The sequence below is a fragment of the Kogia breviceps genome, chromosome 18, assembly GCF_026419965.1.
Source record: "Kogia breviceps isolate mKogBre1 chromosome 18, mKogBre1 haplotype 1, whole genome shotgun sequence".
Classification (NCBI taxonomy): Eukaryota; Metazoa; Chordata; class Mammalia; order Artiodactyla; family Physeteridae; genus Kogia; species Kogia breviceps.
This window is the reverse complement of record NC_081327.1, coordinates 3,337,680-3,358,608: the sequence shown is the minus strand read 5'-3', so window position 1 is coordinate 3,358,608 and position 20,929 is coordinate 3,337,680. Positions and strand designations below refer to the sequence as shown.

At 43.4% G+C, this 20,929-nt stretch overlaps 1 protein-coding gene and 1 non-coding gene across 5 annotated transcripts in view; one reads left to right on the top strand and one right to left on the bottom strand.

Annotated features, from left to right (window-relative positions):
* The window catches only part of NLRP7 (NLR family pyrin domain containing 7), a 46,657-nt gene extending 27,289 nt beyond the window's left edge, over nucleotides 1-19,368 (bottom strand). For 2 of the 4 annotated variants that reach the window (XM_067018801.1, XM_067018799.1), the window contains exons 1-5: nucleotides 17,644-19,274; nucleotides 7,277-7,447; nucleotides 4,694-4,864; nucleotides 4,214-4,384; nucleotides 2,613-2,780 (exon numbers count right to left, since the gene is read on the bottom strand). In XM_067018801.1, coding sequence (XP_066874902.1) covers nucleotides 2,613-2,780; nucleotides 4,214-4,384; nucleotides 4,694-4,864; nucleotides 7,277-7,447; nucleotides 17,644-19,211 — 2,249 coding nt within the window. In that variant the 5' untranslated portion in view covers nucleotides 19,212-19,274. Of the gene's footprint in view, nucleotides 1-2,612; nucleotides 2,781-4,213; nucleotides 4,385-4,693; nucleotides 4,865-7,276; nucleotides 7,448-16,286; nucleotides 16,458-17,643 lie in introns of all 4 variants that reach the window. The other 2 variants (XM_059044044.2, XM_067018802.1) reach the window with 2 other exon arrangements.
* On the top strand, nucleotides 8,742-8,845 carry LOC131745684 (U6 spliceosomal RNA). Its single transcript, XR_009332417.1, has one exon. It is a non-coding gene; the product is annotated as a U6 spliceosomal RNA (small nuclear RNA).
* Nucleotides 19,369-20,929: the final 1,561 nt, after the last annotated feature.

Sequence of the window (20,929 nt, the reverse complement as noted above, 5' to 3'; positions counted from 1 at the left end):
ATATGTGTAACTGACTCACTTTGCTGTGCACCTGACACTCACACAACATTGTAAAGCAACTATATACTCCAGTAAAAAATGTAAAAATCCCTCTGACAGCTGGTAACCCAGATGAAGCATTAGTGGTATAGATGGTAAGGTGGTAGATGGTCACCTTGTAGGTCTCTGGAAGAAAGTGCCTCAAGATAGTCTGAACGTGAGGTGTGAAATGATGGAAGGAACAAAAGAGCAGAAGCTTAGAAGTCGGTGAACAGAACAGGATTGTTTTCTCTGAGACGTTACAGCAAGCTGAGTTACTTAAGCTCGTACCGCATTATGTCACCATGGCCTGCGTTCCTTACCTCCTTTTCCCAGAGCTCCTTCTGGACTAAGAGATGTCTCTGCCGGTGGAGGAGAGAGGGAGACACCCTTTGGGGTAAGATACAGCTCATGCCAGCTTATATATACACCCTAGTTAGACAACTCAAGCCAGATGGCCCCTCGGCCACACGCACCCCCCGCACATCTATCTATAATGTGGTGCCCCAGGCACTATGGTAGCCGCCGGAGATACAGAAAATAGATTCAGTTTCTCTCCAAGTAAAATTAACAAGTAAACGGTGAACAAAACATACAACGGGGTATTATTTAGCCACATAAGGAATGACATTGCTTACACCTGCTACAATGTGGATGAACCCGGAAAAATATTACGCTAGCTGAAAACAGTCCGACACAAAACGCCACCTGTGAAATATACAGAGTAAGTCAATCTTTAGAAGAGAAAACACATTTGTGTTCGCCAGGGGTGGAAGGGAATGGAGAGTGACTGCTCCGTGGGAATAGAGTTCTCCACTGGGGAGGATGAGAACGTTCTAGAACTGGACAGTGGCAGTGGTTACACAAGTATATTCAGTGCCACTGAGCTGTTCACCGAGTGTACAGTGGTCCATTTACGTCGTGTGAATTTCCCCCTCCATAAAAATAAGTGTTTAAAAGAGGTATAAATACTAGAGTCAAGTTACTATCTGTTATGGAGAACAGATCATGCTGTGATAGGATAGTCAGAAGACCTCTGAACTATCAAAACTAGTTTGTTCTCCCCCAAAATGACTAAGGTGAGGAGTATTGACAGACAGCCCTGCAAACTCCAGGGTCTGTATGGTCTAGTCAAAAAAAGAAAAAGAAAAACCCACGAAATACAAATGAACTTATTTACAAAACAAAAATAGACTCAGACATAGAAAACAAATTTATAGTTACCAAAGGGGAAAGGGGGTAGGGGAGGGATAAATTACGAGTTGCGAATTAACATATACACGGTACTATATATACTATAGATAACCCACAAGAATCTACTGTATAGCGTAGGGATGTATACTCAGCATCTTATAATAACCTACAATGAAAAAGAATCCAGAAAAGAATATATATGTACAACTGAATCACTTTGCTGTACACTTGAAACACAAGATTGTAAATCGACTATATTCAATAAAAATTTTTTAAAAACGCTAAGGGCAAAGACCTTGCAGTGGGAGAAAGAACTGGGTGGGTTCTGGGAACTGAGAGGCTAGTTCAGTGATGTACCCCAGAGAAGCATGAGATGAAGTTCGACAGACAGGAAGGGGGTCCCTCATAGACAACGGTCTGAGACGGGGTAGCAAATATGGATTCACATGCCTGTTATACAAAAATGTGTACAAAGAGGCTGATGAGTGCACGAAGGAATTCACCAAAGGCATTAACTGTGCTGTTATCAGGATGGGTCCTAGAGAAGACCTGTCCATTCTGCAAGGGAAGATTTAAATGTCCTACGTCACAGCGAATTAATATCAGATGGGATCTGAACCAACTTCTGATGTCAAAGCCCCTGCTCAATGCCTTTGCTATGGTGCTGGGCTCGTGTTCAGTGATCCAGAGAGATGAATTCCCATCTGTGGATACCATGGATTTTCCTCTCCAACTTCTACTTCAGAGGAGCTCAGACTTGACTAAGTATTACAATCAACCAGAATATCCTTAAAAATTCTGATACCTGGCTCCACTTCCTCCAAGATTGAGTTCATCTGGGGGAAGCAGGACCATCAAGAATTTTAAGTTCCCCAGGTACAAGCCAAGATGCCAGGAGAGTAAACAAAACCACCGTATACCCGAGTGTGCCCTCTCCCTCAAGGCTGAGGAAGTCTTTACATTTCTATAACCCAGCTTCTATTTCCATTAGGCTTCTGGCTGCAGAGGAGGTTTGCATCAGTGAGATACCTTGGACAGACTTGGAAGAGAGAAGTGATTCAAAGTTCGCCCTCCTGTTGGAGCCACTGCATACGCTGAGGGCAGTATCCATCTACAGTTGCCTGGGTATTGAACTCGGGTAGGCCCACTGTGTCCCGATCACTGGATCCCACGAGAAGCAGTGTGATCCTGAAGTCTACTTCACTGGAGGCTATTCCCACTTAAAACCACTCCCTCTGGCCCCCGATCGACTTGGTAAACACCCAGTTACCCGTATTCAATTGCTGCCGGCGTTTGCTCCTAAAACTAGACAAAGAGTGACACTACTGCAGTTTGTATTTCAAAATCTCTGAAAGATCAAATATTTCCAAGACACCTTTAAAACGAAAAAAGCAACTTACCCTAGACATTTCAGGTGACAATTTGGTTTCTTCAAAGCTTCGGAGAGAAAGCACAACCCAGTGGCTATGGGGTTGAAAGCCAGGTCCAAGTTTGTTAGGCTGGAGTCTCCCTGGAGGAGCTTTGAGATGTATTTGCAGCCATGTCTGTTTATGTTGCAATGACACAACCTGCAAGTACAGTCATACGAAGAGAAGTCGATTATCCCTCTGTGACACACGTCCTGTGACATGTGTTTCCAGCATCACTTATATGCTACCTTGAGCCATATGCTTTCAGGCAGGCTACATAAAAACATAAAACACATGGAATGATAATTACATTGTGTCTACCCTGCCTACACGGCAGTGTTAAACTGGCCTCTGTCTGCCACCTTTTATTATGGAGAGACAGACACGCGTCTCCTAGCACGATAGCATATCACATAGGCGAGGGGCTCTGGATTCAGACAGACCCGAGACTGAATCTGAGGCCTCACTTATTTTCTGCACCGTTAGGTCATTGGGATTCCATTCTCCCTGTCTTATGTTTTATTTCAAGCCCTGTATTTAACTGTCCCAGCATAACTGTGGTACATCAAAAGCACAAGATTCCTGATATGAGTGGCTATGTCTCTAATTTAAACACTGCAGACTCCTCCAAGCTTCGACTCCTACAAATCCTCCTGACCACAGAGAAGGATGTTCCCATGGTACAGTTAGGCAGGTGGACCCGCCATCACCCCTAAAGAGCCTTGCGCCCCAAGTACGGCGTAAGAGAGACAGAGGCTGTAGAGCCTGAAGTGACGTGACAAACAGCAGGTGATTTATAACTGGACCAAAAGATGCCATGCTTTGCATGACGTGAGACCTGAAAACCGTCCTTGAAACTAGGGCGCTTGGGCAGAGGAGCTAAAACAAAATCTAAAATTAAGTTGTGACAGCCTACAAACTGGAGGTTTGGTCAAACACTGCCTTTATGTATTTCAGGTAATGATCACTGATACCTCAGTTTATAGAGCGGGCGTCACACCCACGACACAGATGTGACCATTAGGCAAACTAAGTGGCTAAACTGTGGTTTTCTAATTAGCTGATTGGCTGATCCACAATAAGCATCAGATGTGTGCTGTTGTTTAGATGCCCAAGTCCACTCTGTAGAACAGAGTCTGTGTAGTGGCATCGTACGGGAAATTTTATATTCTTCTAATGAACACCGCTGAAGCAGAAATACGACCTCCTCCTTTTCTCTCTCTGCCACTGTAAACTGAACACCTGGTTTCCTTTCCGGTCTTGAACGCTACTCTATAACCCGGTCCACTCCCATCTGCTGGAAGATGTCATGTGAAATTTTCAGAATAGACACGGAACATCGGACCTGAGAAGCAGGTGCTTAACTCAAATTCTCAGAACAGGAAGAGGCTGGAAGGTCAACCTTACTCTTAGAAGACATGCAAACATTAACATCTGTTTCTAACTGTTCTTTCCCTAATTTCCACCAGGATCTTGCTGGTTTCATTCAAGTGGAATTATTAAGTACTCTTGTTCCTGTCCTGCTTGGATCCAGGTGTGTGAATGTACGCACAATACACACACAATACACACACAAGCCAGCAGGGACTTACACCAAGGTCTGCAGTTGACATTCGGGGTAACTCAAGCCCTCACACAGAATCTTCACCCCGCCAACGCCGAGGTGGTTTTTGCCCAAGGACAGGTGGGTCAACCTCTGGTTGACAATCAAAGCAGAAGACAGCTCCTTACAACAGGCTTCCGTAAGGCGACAGTTCTCCAACCTGCAAAAGCACCACGTAAGTGGTGAGACATTTCCAAAGTGCGAACTTCCCAGCTGACAGCCCTGAATGCGGGCGCCCACCCTCTCTATCCTGTGCTAGTGATCAAAGCCTGAAGGACCAGAAAGGAGGGAAGGGGAAGCAAAAATGCATGCGTCACCCACCTGGGACCAAAATGGGTACCAGGTGTCTCCATCAGTAAGAGGTCCCACAGGGTTTGCTCTGTAAGTCTGGTCTCTTTACCATCGCTCTTCTCTATGTGGCCCCAGACCTAAACTGAAGAAGTTTCACGGGAAGAGAGGAGAGACTTACGACAATTTCTGCAGGAAACACGTTGGGTGTCTCAGAGTCGAACACAGCAACTTGACACCCTCATCCGGGAACTCACTGGCTGTGAGATCCAGGCATTTCAGGGACTGGTTGATTTTGAGGGCCGAGGAGAAATCAGCCCACCGCTGAGGGGTGTCAGAACAAGAACCCAACCTGCGGGATAAATGGGGGAAAGTCATTCTTCTGGGAGGACAAAGATACCCTGTCGGCTAATTATGCTTGGAGACTGTATCCTTGATTCTCATGTCATTCTACTCCATCATGTGTCAAACCCTGGCCTGAACTATTAGAGAACTGATCTCCTTTACTTCTTCAAGTTTCTCTGTGGCCATTTGATCATCCAGCCTCATCTCTAAGACGAAAAAAAAAAAAAAAAAATCAGGGCTTCCCTGGTGGCGCAGTGGTTGAGAGTCCGCCTGCCGATGCAGGGGACGCGGGTTCGTGCCCCGGTCCGGGAGGATCCCACGTGCCGCGAAGCGGCTGGGCCCGTGAGCCGTGGCCACTGAGCCTGCGCGTCCGGAGCCTGTGCTCCGCAACGCGAGAGGCCACAACAGTGAGAGGCCCGCATACCACACACACAAAAAAAAATCAGTAATACAATTCTGTGTGAAGTTTCACCAACATGGCCTGCTATTTCTCAAACCCCACTTTTTGTATCACTTTCCCTGACCTGAGTCTATCCTAATCCCACTTAAATTTAAATGTGATTCTACTGAAAAACAATTTGGATGCCTGGGGACTTCCCTGGTGGTCCACTGGTTAAGACTTTGCCTTCCAATGCAGATGGTGCAGGTTCGATCCCTGGTCAGGGAGCTAAGATCCCACATGCCTCGGGGCCAAAAAACCAAAACATAAAACAGAAGCAATATTGTAACAAATTCAATAAAGACTTTTAAAACGGTCCACATCAAAAAAAATCTTTAAAAAAAAATTGATGCCTGAAACTCAAAAGGTTCAATTTCATAAGTTATTAGGGAATATGCTAATTAAAACAAGGAGATACAATTTGACACTTAGGCAGCCATGTCCAAAGTTTGAGTTTGTGTTGCAAGAACAAGAATCACTGCAAATGACTTCTGTTGATGGAACTGTGAACATGGTGCAGCTCTTTTAGAGAACATTGAGGCAATCCATTATACGAGGTCGGAAACTCAGCTGCTCTTGTAGACACAAATCAGAGTACAGGACTCCAGGACAAGCTTGTTTGAATAATGGCTCTGCCCCTACTGTTCAAAATATTCACAAGTTAGTTAAACTTTTTAATATTCTTTTTTCCCTTCATCTGTTCTTTGGGGAGAGATGATACTTTGCCATGCAAATAAAGGATATAATCAATCCATATACTCTACCTATTAGAATGTATGTCATAAGCAAAAGTGGAGTTCTTAAAATCAGTACCTTTCTTCCCTCAAAGCTTATTAACCTATAACAAAAACTTTATAAGTTTACATAATTTGGATACAAGGTGGCATGTAAAGTGTCTCAAATCAATGAGCAAAAAACAGGAGATTCTGCACCAGCCATTTGTCATTCTGGAGCTTCGGTATATCCACTTAGAAATGTCATTTATCACAACTTCAGAGTCACCATTTACTTTTATACTGTGTCAACTAGTAAACATCTTTGCCATAAATTATGAAGTATAATTTCCTCGAGAATTTCAAAACGAATGTTTTCTATAAATTTGACATTTCATAAAACACACAAACCTAAGTCTGTGATCTGATTTTTTTAATATCATGCTTAAAACATGTGCTTTCAATTGTTATTTCACTACCCACACTTCTCAAGACTCTTCTGCGTCAACTCTACTTGTTTGAATAAAAATCTAAAGAAACAAGCAAACAGAAACACACTTCAGGGTAACAGATGTTTTTTCTAATTTAATGAAAGACAGAACCATCAAAAATCGTCCATAATGGTAAGAGCTGCCCTTTGCGACCGGTGCCTATGCACAGCAGTTCACATCCCATGTTTCATTCAATCCTCAAAGCCCCATCTCACGGATGAGGGAACAGCTCAACATCATATAGGTTATAAATGTCAGTGTAAGGTTCCCAAATCCAAAAACCTGTGTCACTAGCCAGTACCGCACGTTGCTACTCAACTAAGTAGAGGGGGGTGGAAGGGTATCCTGACGATGGATGGTGATAATCAGAGCACTCGTGACGGGATCTCATTGCGGATAAGGGAACCTGTCAAACCAGCGAGCTACCGGGAACCAGAACACTCGACGTTTCTACAGCATCACTGAGTGACCAATTAAGGCTGATGGCTACTCTGAATCACAACAGGTAGGTAACAGGCGACCTGAGATGCCATGTCCCTAAGCTGGAAGACGACACAAAATTCTGAGTGTTTCCTTGCGTTCAGGACTCCTTATTCAATGCAGAAGGCTAGCTGGCTGGGTCAAGACTATAGGCTGACAGGCCATCCATATTCCATGTGAGAATATGTTCCCCTGTTTAACATGGTGCCCAATCAGAGCGGCCACCCTCTTCTCGCTTGTTCACAGAGCTCACAGCATCCTTTCCAGGCTGAGAACAGCAACGGCAGGAGGCCTACCTCAGATGCTGCAGATTACACCTTGGGTGTTTCAGGATCTCACACAACAGCAGCAACAGCATCTCATCGCTGTGGACACTGCCTTCCAGAACCAGGTGTGTCAGAGTCTTCTTACCAATGAAAGCCAGACAGAAGTCCCGATAAGCATCAGCAGGGGAGACGTTCTTAATCCTAGGGAAGATAAAAAGAAGGGATTCGTTCCATCTTGAGTGCTGTAGATGGCTGGAGCTGAGAACACACAGTGGGATGAGAAGTCACAAGTCAAGACAGGGACGGGGAGCTGGTCTGGTAAGCTGAACTGAAGGACGAGTCAACCGAACGACAGCTGGACAGAGGAGGACAGACTACTAACAGATGCAGTATATGGGGATGGGAAGGAAGATGGAATTGGATGGCAAAGGGCTTGATACACCCTTGTCTTGTCTTTTTTTTTTTTTTTGCGGTACGCGGGCCTCTCACTGCTGTGGCCTCTCCCGTTGCGGAGCACAGGCTCCGGACGCGCAGGCTCAGCGGCCATGGCTCACGGGCCCAGCTGCTCTGCGGTACATGGGATCTTCCCGGACCGGAGCACGAACCTGTGTCCCCTGCATCGGCAGGCGGACTCTCAACCACTGAGCCACCAGGGACACCCCACCCTTGTCTTTGTTCACACTCATCTTCAGAGAAAATATCCCCATCCTTATTCTTTGTATCGGGGTGACTCACTTTGCTCCCCTACAAAATGTCTTTTTGACGTAAATATTATTTCACGCTGAAAACAATCAAGGCTGAAAATACTCAGGAAGAGACTTTGACCTTTCCCCTAACTTCCTGAATAATTTAGATAGAGGGACTGTTACAGGAACAGAGCTATCACCAGAGATCTCTGCAAAGAATATGGGCTAGGTGTGGTAGGGTCAACTCTTAGAGATCAGAGCACACTCTGTGTCCCATTGTCTCTGCAAGACCCAGCAAACATTTGTTTAGCAAACATTTGCTTTTCCATCCCCATGTGAATTGCCTTCCTCCCCTCTGAAGTCTCAAACAACTACCCCCAACATCCTCTATCATCTTTAGTTGAAGGTAGTATTTAATGTGAAGATTTCAGCCATTGGGGTAGTTACTCAGTTTTTCTGGGTCTCTCCCATGCATACATGCTATTAAATGTTTGATTTTCTCCTGTTAATCTGTCTCACGTCAAATTCACTTTTACACCAGCCAGAACCTAGAAGTATAGAGAAAATTTTCTTCCACTCAGACAACATTTTATCCTTTATTTCTTTCAACATTCAGTTCACATACAACTTTCGCTCCTCCTCAATGCCTGACTTTTTCCAGTAAGAATACATCATTTCCTACTTTATCCCCATGTAGTCATTTGCATTTCCACTAAGCAGTTTTCATTTAGGCTACAGTAAGTTGTGGTTTATAAGTTAGCAAATAAATTACAGACTCCTTGAAAGTAAGTACCATTAAGAGTTGCTTGGTGTTCACTTTAGTACATATTCTAAAATTGGAATGATACAGAGAAGATGACCATAACCCCAGTGCAAGGATGACAAGCAAATTTGTGAAGCATTCCATATTTTTCATAAAAACCAAACAGAGAACACAAGTATAATACAAAAAAAATCAAACCACAGAAGGAAAGACAAAAAGAAAAAGGAAGGGACAACAAAGAAATACAAAATCAATGGGAAAACAAGGTTTAAAATGGCAATAAATACAAATCTATCAATAATTACCTTAAGTGTCAAGGAACTAAATGTTCCAATCAAAAACACAGAGTTGGGGCTTCCCTGGTAGCTCAGCGGTTAAGAATTCACCTGCCAATACAGGGGACACGGGTTCAAGACCTGGCCAGGAGGATCCCACATGCTGCGGAGCAACTAAGCCCATGCGCCACAACTACTGAGCCTGTGCTCTAGAGCCCGTGAACCACAGCTACTGAGCCCACGTGCCACAACTACTGAAGCCCACATGACTAGAGCCCATACTCCGCAACAATAGAAGCCACCGCAATGAGAAGCCCAAGCACTGCAAGGAAGAGTAGCCCCCGCTTGCCACAACTAGACGAAGTCCGCACACAGCAAAGATTCAACGCAGCCAAAAATAAATTAATTTTTTTAAAAAAGGTAACTATCCTTTTGGAAAAAAAACACAGAGTGAGTGGCAGATTGGATAAAAAACAAGAGCCTACAATATGCTGCCTATAAGAGACCCACTTAAGGACAAAGGACATACCTAGATTCAAAGTGAGGGGATGGAAAAGGATATTTCATGCAAACTGAAATGACAAGAAAGCAAGGGTAGCAATACTCAGACAAAATAGACTTTAAAACAAAGGCTATAAAGAAAGATAAAGGACACTATATAATGATAAAGGGATCATTACAAGAAAAAGATATTATACTCATCAACGTATATGTACCCAATATAGGAGTGCCCAAATACATAAAACAAATAGTAACAGACATAAAGGGAGAAATTGATGGGACTACAAGAACAGTAGGAGACTTTAACACAACAATGACATCAATGGACAAATTTTCTAGACAGAGAATCAATAAAGCAACAGAGATCCTAAATGATACAATAGAAGAGTTAGACTTAACTGACATTTTCAGGACATTACATCCCCCTCCCCCAAAAAAGCAGAATACACATTCTTTTCAAGTGCACATGGAAGAGTCTCTAGGATTGACCACATACTAGGGCACAAAAGAAGCCAACACATTTAAGAGTATAGAAATTATTTCAAGCATCTTTTCTGACCACAACGGCATGAAAGTAGAAATCAACAACAGAAAAAGAAACAAGAAAAAACAATTACATGGAGAATAAACAAATTGCTATTAAAATAACCAATTGGTCAATGATGAAATCAAAGAAGAAATTTTAAAATACCTGAGACAAATGACAATGAAAACAACTCTGCAAAATCTATGGGATGCAGCAAAAGCAGTTATTAGAGGGAAGTTCATAGTGATACAGGCCTTCAAGAAACAAGCTAAATCTAAATTAAACAACCTAACTCACCATCTAAAAGAATTAGAAAAAAGAACAAAACCTAACCTAAAATCAGCAAAAGAAGGGAAATAAAGATCAGAGAGGAAATAAATAAAATAGAGATTAAAGAATAGAAAAAAATCAATAAAACCAAGAGCTGGTTCTCTGAAGGAGTAAACAACATTGACAAACCTCTGGACAGGCTTACCAAGAAGAGAAGAGAAGATCCACATAAACAAAAGAAATGAAAGATGAGAAATCACCACTGATACTGCAGAAATACAAAAAACCGTAAGAGAATGCTATTAACAATTATATGCCAACAAATCTGATAACCTAGAAGAAATGGACAAGTTTCTAGAAACATACAGCCCACCAAAACTGAATCAAAAAGAAATAGAAAATTTGAACAAACTGATCACTAGAAGTGAAATACAATCTGTAATTTTAAAAACTCCTTACAAACAAGTCCATGACCAGATGGCTCCACAGGTGAATTCTACCAAACTAATGAAGAAGAACTTAAACTGATCCTTCTCAAACTCTTCCAAAAGAATGAAGAGGAAGGAACACTCCCAAAGACATTCTATGAAGCCACAATCACCCTGATACCAAAACCAAAGACACCACCAAGAAAACGAAAATTACAGACCAATATCTTTGATGAATATGGATACAAACATTCTCAAAATATTAGCAAACCAAATCCAACAATACAAAAAAAGTCATACAACACAACCAAGTTAAATTCAACCCAGGGTCACAAGGATCATTCAACATATGCAGAATCAATGTGATACACCACATCAACAAAAGAAAAGACAAAAAACACATGATCCTCTCAATAGATGCAGAAAAAGCATTTGATAAAATTCAACACCCATTCATGATAAAAGCTTACAAAAATGGGTACAGAGGGAACACCTCAACATAATAAAAGCTATTTATGACAAACCCACAGTCAATATAATACTCAATGGTGAAAAGCTGAAAGCCTTTCCACTAAAATCTGAAGCAAGAAAAGGATGTCCACTCTCACTTCTATTCAACATAGTATTGGGAGTCCTAGCTACAGAAATCAGACAAGAAAAAGACATAAAAGGAATCCAAATTGAAAGGGAAGAGGTAAAATTGTCACTACATGAAGATGACATACTATATATAAAAATAAAAAACCCTAAAGACTCCACACAAAAACTACTAGAACTGATCAACAAATTCAACAAGGTAGCACGATACAAGATTAACACACAGAAATCGGTTGCATTTTTTTACACTAACAATGAAATGTTAACAAATATAAACAAACAATCCCTTTTAAAATCACATTTAAAAAGTAAATTACTTAGAAATAAACCTCACCAAGGAGGCAAAAGACGTATATGCTGAGATCTACAAAACATTAATAAAGGAAATTCAAGACGATTCAAAGAAATGGGAAGATACCCCATACTCTTGGATTTGAAGAATATAGCTAAATTGGCCATACTACCCAAAGCAATCTACAGATTCAGTGCAATCACTATCAAATTATCCATGACATTTTTCACAGAATTAGAACAAATAATCCTAAAATGTATGCAGAACCACAAAAGACCCAGAAATGCCAGAGCAATCCTGAGGAAAAAGAAAAATCAGGAGGCATAACCCTCCCAGACTTCAGACAGTACTACAAAGCTACAGTAATCAAAATAGCATGGTACGGGCACAAAAAACAGCCATATAGATCACTGGAATAGAGAGCCCAGAAATAAACCCATATACCTATGGTCAATCTTCAACAAAGGAGGCAAGAATATACAATGGGAAAAAGTCTCTTCGGGAAATGGTGTTGGAAAAATTCGACAGCTGCATGCAAACCAATGAAGTTAGAACACACCCACACACCATACACAAAAAAATTCAAAATGGTTTAAAGACATGAACATAAGACATGACACCATAAAACTCCTAGAAGAGAACATAGGCAAAACATACTGACATAAATCATACCAACGGGGCTTCCCTGGTGGCGCAGTGGTTGAGAGTCCGCCTGCCAATGCAGGGGACGCGAGTTCGCGCCCCGGTCCGGGAAGATCCCACGTGCCACGGAACGGCTGGGCCTGTGAGCCATGGCCGCTGAGCCTGTGCGTCCGGAGCCTGTGCTCCACAACGGGACAGGCCACAACAGTGAGAGGCCCGTGTACCACAAAAAAAAAAAAAAAAAAAAAATCATACCAACGTTATCTTAGGTCAGTCTCCCAAGGCAATAGAAATAAAAGCAAAAATAAGCAAATGAGACCTAATCAAACTTACAAGCTTTTGTACAGCAAAGGAAACTGTAAACAAAATGAAAAGACAGCCTACAGAATGGGAGAAAATATTTGCAAACAATGCGACCAACAAGGGCTTAATTTCCAAAGTACACAAACAACTCATACAACTCAATAAACAACAACCACCCAACTGAAAAGTGGACAGAAAACCTAAATAGACATTTGTGCAAAGAAGACACAGATGGGCAACAGGCACATGAAAAGATGCTCATCATCGCTAATTATTAGAGAAATGCAAATCAAAACTACAATGAGGTATCACCTCACACCAGTCAGAATGGCCATCATTAAGAAATCTACAAATAACAAATGCTGGAGGAGGTGCAGAGAAAAGGGAGCCCTCATGCTCTGTTGGTGGGAATGTAAATTGGTGCAGCCACTTTGGAGAACAGTATGGAAGGTCCTAAAAAAAACTAGAGTTACCACATGATGCAGCAATCCCACTCCTGGGCATATATCCAGACAAAACTATAGTTCAAAAAGATACATGCACCCCTATGTTCACAGCAGCACTATTTACAGTAGCCAAGACATGGAAACAACCTAAATATCCATCAGCAGATAAATGGGTAAAGAACTTGTGCTGTATATACAATGGAATACTACTCAGCCATAAAAAAGAATGAAATAATGCCACTTGCAGCCACATGGATGGACCTAGAGATTATTATACTAAGTGAAGTAAACCAAGCAGAGAAAGGCAAATACCATATGATGCCACTCATATGAGGAATCTAAAATATGACACAAACGAACATATCTATGAAACAGAAACAGACTTCGAGACCTAGAGAACAAACTGGTGGTTGCCAAGGAGGAGGGGTGGTGTGAGAGGGAACAACTGGGAGTTTGGGATTAGCAGATGCAAACTATTTATATATAGGATAGATAAACAACAAGGTCCTACTGTATAGCACAGGGAATTACAGTCAATATCCTGTAATAAACCATAATGGAAAAGAATATGAAAAAGAATATATATAGGGCTTCCCCGGTGGCGCAGTGGTTGAGAGTCCGCCTGCCGATGCAGGGGACGCGGGTTCGTGCCCCGGTCCGGGAGGATCCCACGTGCCGTGGAGCGGCTGGGCCCATGAGCCTTGGCCGCTGAGCCTGTGCATCCGGAGCCTGTGCCCCGCAACCGGAGAGGCCACAGCAGTGAGAGGCCCACGTACCACACACACACACACACAAAATATATATATATGTATGTATAACTGAATCACTTTGTTGTACAGAAGAAATTAACACAACATTGTAAATCAACTATACAATAAAAATTTTTTTAAAGCGCTGTTTGTCTTTTATTTTCCTGTCATCTAGCATGACTGTAGGATTTTAAATGGGATTTGAATAAATCTTAAGTGGAATATAATTTTCTCTAATCAAACTCTGGGTTTCAAGAAACATTTCAGTGTTTAAAAAAGATTTTCCCAGCACCTAACTGTGCCACCTTCTTGAGAATAAGTCTCTGTCAACCTCATGTTATACAATAATGAAGCTAGCTCATAAGTTTTCCTGTGTAGATAGTAGGAAATAACTGGGAAAAGGACTTTTGTCAGGGCCTCTTTTTAAAGCATGCTTAATCCACCCTAATTTGAGGGGGAAAAAAAAAAAATCAACACCTGGATTACTGCCTCTTCCACTACAATGTTATTTCATATCTCCATTTTCATTTTTGTTTTTAGAGCTTTTAACCTGGTTTTTTAAAATATAAATTTACTTATTTATTATTTATTTATTTATTATTATTTATTTACTTATTTATGGCTGTGTCGGGTCTTTGTTGCTGTGCACGGGCTTTCTCTAATTGTGGTGAGCGGGGGCTACTCCTAGTTGCAGTGTGCAGCCTTCTCATTGCAGTGGCTTCTCTTGCTGCAGAGCATGGGCTCTAGGCTCGTGGGCTCAGTAGCTGTGGCACACGGGCTTAGCTGCTCTGTGGCGTGTGGGATCTTCCTGGACCAGGGATCGAACCCATGTCGCCTGCGTTGGCAGGAAGATTCTTAACCACTGACTGTGGCACCAGGAAAGTCCTCTTAATCTGTTTTTATCTAGTACCTCCAAACCTGGCAATTCACCCACACACACACACTATGAAATACTTTTCTCCATAAACAGTCATTCTGTCTTATAACCCTCAACGCTTCACTTTCAGATAATGAACATTCCCTGTGGCTCATTCAGAAGAAGTTCAAAATTAAATTTCAGCACAGAGAGAGCCAGAATAAGGGAGATGCTAGTGTTCAAAGCTCCTGCCTAAAGGGTCCTAAACTCTTAGTGGAACAAATTAAATGTACCTCCTAGTTTTTATTCTCTCATGCACACCTTATAAAACCAGAACAACGTAAACTTTTCAAAGTCATACAGAAGAAATTGCCACCTTTTCTGGCACCAACCTATGTTAGATTTTTGTGGCCTTGTACACACAAGTCCTATGGCATTCTGACATGAACCAGATACATGTCACCTGACATCAGCAGGTACAGCCAGGTGACGTTTGGCATAGCAATCTGTCCAAGTAAATAACACAACCTTTTCAGTGGCTTAATTAAGCCTTCTAAGGTATGCTGGTTTGGGGGAAGTTTCAATGTATCTGTGTAATTTTAAACATAACTTATAAAGTTTATCCCCTGAATATGTGCTGTGTTTTCCTTTTTTTTTTTTTTTTTTTTCCTTTGGGGACTGGGGGACGAGATACCTACACGTAAAATAATGAAACCAGACCGTTTCCTCACACCATATGCAAAAATAAACTCAAAATGGATTAAAGATTTAAACTTAAGGTCTGAAACCATAAAACTCCAAGAAGAAAACACACAGTACTCTTTGACATCGCTCTTAGAAATATTTTTTTGGATTTGTATAATCAGACAAGGAAAGCAAAACAGAAAACAAATGGGACTTCAAACTGGAAAGCTTTTGCCAAGTGAAGGAAACCAACAAAACAAAAAGGTAATCTACTGAATAGGAGAAGATGTTTGCAAAACAATATATCCAGTAAGGGGTTAATATCCCAAATAGAGAACTCATACAGATTAATATCAAAAAATAAACAATCCAATTAAAAATGGGTGGAGGACCTAACTAGGCATTGTTCAGAGGGAAGCACACAGATAGCCAACAGATAATCACATGGAAATTATGCTAAGCATCACTAATTGGGGAAATGCCCATCAAAAGCACAATGAGGTATCACTGCCCCTGACAGAACGGCTATCCTCAAAAAGAACATGCGTTGGTTTAAGAGGATGTGCTAATAATCACCTGCCCAGGTGACCCACCTCTTAAGTTGCTTCTGCCACAACTTACTCTACTCAGACTAATTTCTCAGTCTCCTTCCACACGTTAGTCATAAGTGCACCACTGCTTCATCAACACATTCCTACTCACATATTTGAAACGTTCCTCTCTGGAATATTTCCCCAATTCCCACCCAGTTCTCCTAACATGCATGTGGCTATATTTTCTATAGGCTGAGGTTTGAATACGCCCCACAGCAGATGTATGGGAACATCCAAACTCCCGGCCAAATTTCATAAAAATGACTCAACGTAATATGATTCTCCAACTAGACACATTTAAGGACAGCAAGCATTTCATTTCCTTGCATTCTGGGCACCTGGCTGGTCAGAGCCTGGCTGGGCATTCCAGTACTGCTCCCACATTTAAAACACCTGGGTATCACCACTGCAAGATCAGCTGCTACTTACACGACTTTCTGGAGATGACAGGTGACATGGGTTATCTGCTCACAAAGAATCCTCACTGAGGAGTGACTCAGAAAGCTTTCCCTCACATCCAGAAAGTTCAGGTTCTTGTTTGAACTGAACACAGAGCAGAGATCTGCCCAGAGATGAAGAGAATGATGGTCGTGCTGTGACCTAGGAGGAAGGCATGGACAAGAGCACCTATGAAAAGCACGTACAGGAAAAGCAACAAGAATTGGTAGGCTGCACAGCAAAGGAAAGCGTCAACAAAATAAACGTGAACCTACTAAATGGGAGAAAATGCTTGCCTACTGTGTGTCTGATAAGGGGTTAGTAGCTCAAATATATAAAGAACTCATACAACTCAACAGAAAAGAAAAACTATTGTAACACGTGGGCCGAGGACCTGAAGAGACATTTTTCCAAAGATGACATACAAATGGACAACAGGGACACGAAAAATATTCAACATCACTAATCACCATGGAAACACAAATCAAAACCACAGGGAGATACCACCTCACACCTGTTAAGAATGACTATCGTCGAAAAGACAAGTAACGGACTTCCCTGGTGGCGCAGTGGTTAAGAATCCGCCTGCCAACGCAGGGGACAGGGGTTCGAACCCTGGTCCCGGAAGATCCCACGTGCCGCGGAGCAACTAAGCCCGTGCGTCACAACAAGAGAAGCCACCGCAATGAGAAGCCCGCGCACCGCAACGAAGAGCAGCCCCCGCTCGCCGCAACTAGAGAAAGCCCGCGCGCAGCAACGAAGACCCGACGCAGCCAAAAATCAATCAATATATTTATTAATTTTTTTTTTTTAAGTGGTGAGCTGATCAAAAGGCACAAACACCCAGTTATAAGATAACTAAATCCTGGGATGTAATGTACAGCATGGTGGCTACGTATTAAAACAAATTTTTTGAAAGAAGTGGCAGGGAGGGAAGTTACGTGACATGTCTAGAGTGTCCTGAGCCCATCTGCCACATGGAAACTATAATACTATAATACTACAGTATTATGCTATAGTATTATAGTATATTATGCTATAGTATTATAGTATACTATGCTATAGTATTATAATATATATAATATACAGTAGTATACTATAAAACTATAATACTGAAACAAAGTAAGGTTCCAAAGCCCCCATTCCTAATCTGAACATCAGGTTCCCCAACTTTCATGGTGATGAGTTGGCAGGAAGAAATTTCAGCCAGACATTCCAGAGAATTCTGACCCTAAGCCATAGGGAGTAGTAGGGACTCTGTCCTCTTCCTAAAAGAGTGTGGGCTGAGGGTGAAGATGGGGGAACTAGTAACATTAAAATACGTATATATTTTTAAATGGGTTCTTACCTCTCAACCTGAGCATCTGATTTCAGCGAGGTATCATTCTCCAGGAATATCGTCTTTCCTACCTGCAGTGAAATTTTCTGCAAGTTTTGACAATGTTTCAGGCAGAAAGAAGACTGCATCATTTCAAATGTATTTGTCAAGTGGATAGAAATCTCCGTGACGGGGGCCATGGCCTCCTCCACCAGCTCCTCCTCCTGAGATTCGTAAAGACAATACAAAATCTCCTTCGCGTCCGTGGTCGAGAAGGGCTTCTTCCCATGGGGCACTGATCTGCATTTCAGTAACTGCTGCTTGACCTCCCTCGATACCAGACAGCCGAAAGTCGACGCCAGCTCCATGGCCCTTTCTTCGCTGCAGAGGCCAAATAAGAAGTAGCCCACCTGGGTCAGGTTGGGGTTCTCTAGTCTCCCCTCCTTGGACAGCAGCTTCTTCATGTCCCCAATGTGGCACCTGTGGCCACCCACATCCTCTTCCTCCTCCTCCGTCTCCAAGACATAGAACATGGCGGCAAGAAACTGCTGGACGCTGAGGTGGAGGAAAGAATAGCAGCCCTCACAGTCCTGGCTCTTCTGGAGAATGTTCTTGTCCAGGAAAGGGCAGAGGGCAGACTCCTTTACCCCAAGTCTCCTGAGGTCTTCTCCATCAAACACAGATGTCTGCGTCCATATGCCCTCGGCAGCCAAGAGGCACACAGACCTCACCGGAGCCTGGAGGCGGGCACTGGGGCAGCCGCCGCGAGCTGCTGCGAACTGGCTGCAGAGAAAACGCAGGAACAGGGACGTGGTGGTCTGGCAGGTCGAGGCAGGGTCCTCCCCCTCCTCCATCTGCCGTTTCAGACACGTGCACACGATCCAGCACACAGCAGGCGCTGAGCCCATGTGGAACAGAGCTGCGTTCTCCCTCATCAAGGCGAAAGCTCGCAGGGCTTGAGCCTCCTCGGCAAAGTGTTTCAAGAAATAAGCCCTCCTGTCCAGCTCCAGGAGCCCCTTGATTTCTACGAACAGTGGCTGCTCCACCAAGAGCCGGAGCTCCCGCAGGGCCCCCGGTCGAGCGGTGATCACTAAAGTGGACTTGGGTAACATTTTCCTCTTCAGCAAACTCCCCAGGAGGACGGGCACTGGCTTCTGCTTCTTCCAGTCCCCACATATGTCATGGATGAGCGCCCCCGAGGGGACCCTCAGCTCATCAAAGCCATCGATGATGAACAGGATTTTCCACGCTTGGGCGAGGATCCCCGGAATGGCATCCTGCAGATCCGGCCCGTTCTCAGACATCAGCTCCGCGAAAGTGCACGTCCCCTTGTGGTTGAGGTCCTTGCAGCTGAGAAAGAAGGCGGACTTGGAGGCCTCTGCCTGGTCGGCCTGTGTCCAGTCCAGCAGTAGCTGTTTGGCCACTGTGGTCTTCCCGACGCCGGCGGGACCGTGTAGGACCACTGTACGTGGCATCGACTGTGCGGACGTTTGGGGCTTCAAGTAGGATATCAGCTTCGGGCTTCTCTGGGTAATGTTGTGGAGACCACCGTCCTCTCCTGGCCAAAGTGTATTCTTCCAGACAGAAAATTTCTCCATCGTGTTTCTCTCTCTCTCTCCTCTTCACCTATATTGATACGTAACGGGAGAGAACTGGGGTGCCGTGATTATACTCAGCCGGAAAATTCATACTGTAAAGGACCAGTGTCAGGGAGGAAGTAATGTTCCTCTCCCCTTCTGGGTGCTTCCGGCTGGTCTAAGAATGGAATTGACATGAGATGGATTAACAAGAGAAAAAAAAAACAATTTTAATAACATATTCATGACAGAGACCCAGGAAAAGTGAATTACTCACCAAAATGGCCGAAACCCTCCCCTTAAATACCATCTCAGCTAAACAAAAGAAGACGTTGAGGGTAATGGTTTGGGACTTCAAAGGGGAGGAAGGAAACACACTTGGAAATGGAAAAGCAAATATTTGGTAGACAAATGTGTGCTGGGCCAGCAGGAGCTATGGGACCCAGAGTGGACTCTGATCTCCAGATCCTGCTGAGTTTCCCCACCACCCTTAGCCCGTGTTCTCTGCAGACATCTCTGGTTATAGCTGTGTTCCGGGAACAGGGTCTCCATCTAAAGTCTTAAGGTGGTTAAGAGGAAGTCAAAGTTTCTTCCTGAGTAGTTTGGGCCTTGATCATTTTCAGCTTGAAATAATCTGCATGACAAAGAGACATTTGGGGGTGGTAACTTTTGCTCCCCTACACCAGAAATGAGGAACCAAGAAGAGGAAAATTACCACGCACATGACCAAACACCCAAGCTACGACTGTAAGACAGTAGTTCCCTGGCGGTCCAGTGGTTAAGGCTCCACTGCAGGGGGTGTAGGTTCGATCCCTGAGAGGGGAACTCAGATCCTGCATGCTGCATGGCCAAAAAAAAAAAAAAAAAAGCAGTAGTTCTCCACCTGCTTTTTCTAACCCCCAAATCTCCTTTTGCCTCTCCCAATGGTACCTAGCAGGGCCCTGTGGGGCTCCTGGGCACCGAGCCTTTCTGTGTCCCCGTCTCTCGATTACAGGAAACAGCCTTCATTCAGCCTCCATGACCTTCCCTGAGCTCCAAGGAGCGGATTCAAGTAGTTGTTAATTAGGGGGAAGGAGGGTATGTGAGACCAGGGAGAAACAAATAGTCAAGAGAAACATTTGTGCAGCCTTGGGGGCAGGGTCCTGGTTCCCCATCAAGGAATACATACAACAATACCTTTGAGCTGTTTTGCAGATACTGAAACCCCCTCCTGTGCTGCCCACAGTTTCGGAGACCCCAGAGCAGTTGGAACCTGTAGGTTGATGACGCTGCCTGCTACTTACCTCCCCACCAGCCAATCAGAAGAAATGTCCATGAGCTGATCACCGCCTCCTTGAAGCATTACTATAAGACTCCTCACTAACCCCCCGCCCCAGGTCAGGACACACAGTTTTGAGGGCATGTCCCCGCTGTGGCCCCCTTTGCCTGGCAAAGCAATAAAGCTATTCTTTTCTACTTCACCCAAAACTCTGTCTCCGCGATTTAATTCGGTATGGGGGTAGAGGCCAGATTCGGCTGCACCAGCTTTGAACTATCTGTTCTTTGTACTGTGAACACTTCATTAAACCCACGTGGATGAAAGCTCGACCCACAGGGCCATTTCTGCTTCCTAGATTAGACATTATTGTAGATAAAGAGAACTTTCAGTATTCTTGAGTCTACTTTGCTTTTATTATGGTAAAATACACAACATTTTTAAACACTTTAATGTGTACGATTCAGTGGCATTGAAAACATTT